This window comes from Sinocyclocheilus grahami, unplaced genomic scaffold (genome assembly GCF_001515645.1).
Source record: "Sinocyclocheilus grahami isolate Dianchi unplaced genomic scaffold, SAMN03320097.WGS_v1.1 scaffold146.1, whole genome shotgun sequence".
NCBI classification, from domain to species: Eukaryota; Metazoa; Chordata; class Actinopteri; order Cypriniformes; family Cyprinidae; genus Sinocyclocheilus; species Sinocyclocheilus grahami.
The window spans coordinates 1,470,629-1,474,622 of record NW_015505325.1 but is presented as its reverse complement, the minus strand read 5'-3'; the positions used below and the strand labels follow the sequence as shown (position 1 = coordinate 1,474,622).

Sequence of the window (3,994 nt, the reverse complement as noted above, 5' to 3'; positions counted from 1 at the left end):
TTTCTTCTGTTTCTTCATGTAATCTCAGATAGACCGGTTGATGGTGAGATCAGATCTTTGTGAGGAGCCCTGGCTGCTGTCAGACTGGATTATCACTGGATTATTACAATTAATGGCAAATGGAATGTTTGGAAATGTGAACTGATATTTTACAGCAAAAGATAGAAATAACTGGATTAAAACCATTTTTGTTGGTGAAAAAACTAAGCCTAAGACTTTTGCACAATACTGTATATACATACACACACACATATATAATGCTTAAAATATAATTATAAAATATAATGTGTTTATTTAATATGTATATATTGTTTGAATGTTTGAACTTGAACTATGTTTATATAACATGTATTATATAAAATGTAACAATTTTTTACAAATAATTTTTTACTTAATCAGTTACGAAAAGAAAGCTGTTTTACAGTCTCTGGAATAAATAGATATAATAGATATAATTAAGAGCCAAACCCGATATATTTATGTTTAGTTCAAAATCTTTAGAAAAATCTGTTGTATGATTGTGTTAAATTCCTTTTAATTGCAATTCATTACATTTTTAAAAATCTGACTGTTATGTTCCCTATCACACAGGCGTACCACAGAGTCAGTAACCTCCCCCACCCAACACACAGTGCATCTCTTCCAGATGACTGAACTTTGAGCCCTGAGCCAGCTTCTGTCTCGTCATATCTCCTCTCGTCTCCTGGGGCTGTGAGAAAGTGACATGAGAAGCATTCCTTCTTGATCATCACCACATTATTTAGATGCCCGCCGTACTCTACTGTCACGTTCCACCTGGCTCGGAGGTTTCCATGGAAACTGTGCGGAGTGACAGCATGCAGGCAGCGTGTGAGTGGGCACTGGGAGGTGTGGGGAGGAGCCAGTTCTCCCGCTGCAGCATCCGAAGAGCACACACACACACACACACATCTGAACATCCTCCTTACTGCAATCAAAACCCCTCTGGACCGAGTGTGTCCCCCATCTTTCTTCCCACGCTAAGGAATCCTCCGTGCCTCAATCAACCAGTGTTTTGTCCGTCTCTGGTGAATTAAGGCAAAATGTCTTCTAAGCTGCCTTCAGGCAAACCCACGTCCCCTTTCAGGAAGAGAGGCAGCTTGCAGTACACAGCCAGTGGGGGTAAGTGTGTTTGTTCAAAAACAATATGGATTTATATAAGTGTGTGTGTGAGAGAGAGAGAGTGCGGTAGAAATGTGACGGAAATGGAGAACAGAATGTGTATTTACATGTACATTTTTTTGTATACATGTACATTTTTACATGCGCATTTCATATATTCAACATATTTTTATGCAGGTTCCTTTTCACATTTGACTTTCATGCGACAAATGTTCAGGAGAGTTTCAGTAATCCAGCATCCCCATAATGTAGAAACTTTTATACCTGTTGATTTGAGGGAAACTTTTGCAACCTTTCCATGACTGTGTGTTCTTATTTTCTGTCTCTCTCCTTCTTATGAAGGCTCCTTTAGCTCCCTGCAGAGCTAAAACCTATACTTTACATGAATATTTTTCTCTCTGAAATGGAATAATAGCTCCTGGATCTGTATTTGATATTTCTCAGATGAGCAGAAAGAGGAAGTTATGCATTACACATCATTTCTGACCATAATTACATGGCAGTACTTAGCTGATTGTGTTTGTGACCACAACCCCTCAATTCCTGAATAAATTCAACCAGATAATGTTCCTGATTCAATTGCAAGAAAGCCAGACGAGGGAAATCAAACATGCACCAGTTACAGCAGTGACTGGTTTAGAGCACATCCATAAAATGCATGCAACACATTGTCTGTGGTCAGGCCAGCATTGCGTAAGGCTTACATAAGATCCGATCCAAAAACCACTTCACACCTCTCTCCTGCAGAAAAACTGTGATTTTATCCAGTGCTAGAAGCACAAACACGTTTGCTTAGGCGTTGCATGTATTCATTAGATCTTCATGCCTCTGATGTTGTAGTTAAACCCTGAAACAGTGTTCGGGAAAGTGCATTTATCTCTGGTTGAGTGCAAAACCACACAGAGATAAATGTTGAGACTTATTTGTCTTGCTGTGCCAGGATAATTTCATGAGTCTGAGGCAGGAAATGTTATCAAAAAGCATCTTCACCACAGAGATGGAGTAATCATCTGAGCATGGAGGCTTAGCAGGTGGCATATTGCTGCTGTCTTTTAAAAATTATACAAAATGAAAAGTGAGTCCATGTAGTTTCAGACAACCACGGTTACAGTCATAAAGACACAAAACAGTTCTCTTTCTCTCTCTTACACGCACACATGCACCAATTATATTCAGTGCTTTGATTTAAATGAAAAAAGTCCTTTAAATAGTGTTTTTAGAGACACTACGACATGCAATATTTAAAATTCCTCTGGCATTTCGGCAGCAATCAAGTGTCTGATTACTGAAAGCCTGTGTGTGTTTTTAAAGTGGCTCATTCTTGACATATTAATGAACCCTAAATGTGCAAATACAAGGTATGATTTGGAAGAAAGGCCTCATTGAAAACACATGGATGGATAGATGTTCCATTTCACTTTGAAGAAATAACAGCTTTCAGATCCACATTTCTGGTGTGTTTAATGCTCCTGATTCTTTTCTTTTGTGTTTGGCTTTGCTTGTAGTCTAAACTTACCTGACTCTTATTTCTAGGCCATAGGAAAAATATTACAGAGCGTTTTGGTGCCAGTTTCAACAGAATATTTGAAGTAAGGTGATTTGAACATTCTTTTAAAGAGGCACAATATATTGTCATATTGTATTGGAGGATAAATGAGTGTGTTTTTGTAAATGTAAAATTGTAAGGTGTACGTTTTTTTTGTTTTTGTTAACTTTTTTTTTTTTTTTAATCCATGGCACAGACATTTTTTTTCCTTTTATAATTCTTTTTTATATTTGCGAATTGTGTTTTTTAAAAAATATTTCATTACATTTGTATATATGGACTTTTAAGCAGTCAGTCAAAATATTGATTGATATGTAGTATAAATACAGTGGTGTGAAAAAGTGTTGGCCCCCTTCCTGATTTCTTATTTTTTTGCATGTTTCCTCACACTTTAATGTTTCAGATCATCAAACTAATTTAAATATTAGTAAAAGATAACACAAGTGAACACAACATGCAGTTTTTATTATTAAGGGAAAACAATCCAAAACGACATGGCCCTGTGTGAAAAAGTGTTTGCCCCCTAAACCTAATAACTGGTTGTGCCACCCTTAGCAGCAACAACTGCAATCAAGCGTTTGCGATAACTTGCAATGAGTCTGTTACAGCGCTGTGGAGGAATTTTGGTCCACTCATCTATGCAGAATTGTTGTAATTCAGCCACATTGGAGGGTTTTCGAGCATGAACTGCCTTTTGAAGGTCATGCCACAGCATCTCAATAGGATTCAGGTCAGGACTTTGACTAGGCCACTCCAAAGTCTTCATTTTGTTTTTCTTCAGCCATTCAGAGGTGGACTTGCTGGTGTGTTTTGGATCATTGTCCTGCTGCAGAACCCAAGTTCGCTTCAGCTTGAGATCACGAACAGATGGCCGGACATTCAACTTTAGGATTTTTTGGTAAACAGCAGAATTCATGGTTCCATTTATCACAGCAAGTCTTCCAGGTCCTGAAGCAGCAAAACAGCCCCAGACCATCACACTACCACCACCATATTTTACTGTTGGTATGATGTTCTTTTTCTGAAATGCAGTGTTACTTTTACGCCAGACGTAATGGGACACACACCTTCCAAAAAGTTCAACTTATGTCTCGTCAGTCCACAGAGTATTTTCCCAAAAGTCTGGGGGATCATCAAGATGTTTTCTGGCAAAACTGAGACGAGCCTTTATGTCGGCCGGCCACTCCTGGGAAGGTTCTCCACTGTTCCATGTTTTTGCCATTTGTGAATAATGGCTCTCACTGTGGTTCTTATTGTTGTTTGTCACACTTTAATGTTTCAGATCATCAAACAAATTTAAATATTAGT

General features: G+C 38.1%; 1 protein-coding gene across 1 annotated transcript in view; it reads left to right on the top strand.

Annotated features, from left to right (window-relative positions):
* The first annotated feature begins 879 nt into the window (after window positions 1–879).
* Window positions 880–3,994, top strand: part of LOC107591850 (AMP deaminase 2-like) — a 24,017-nt gene continuing 20,902 nt past the window's right edge. Inside the window, exon 1 of the mRNA XM_016281128.1 lies at window positions 880–1,140. Coding sequence (XP_016136614.1) covers window positions 1,062–1,140 — 79 coding nt within the window. The 5' untranslated portion in view covers window positions 880–1,061. The remainder of the gene's footprint in view (window positions 1,141–3,994) is intronic.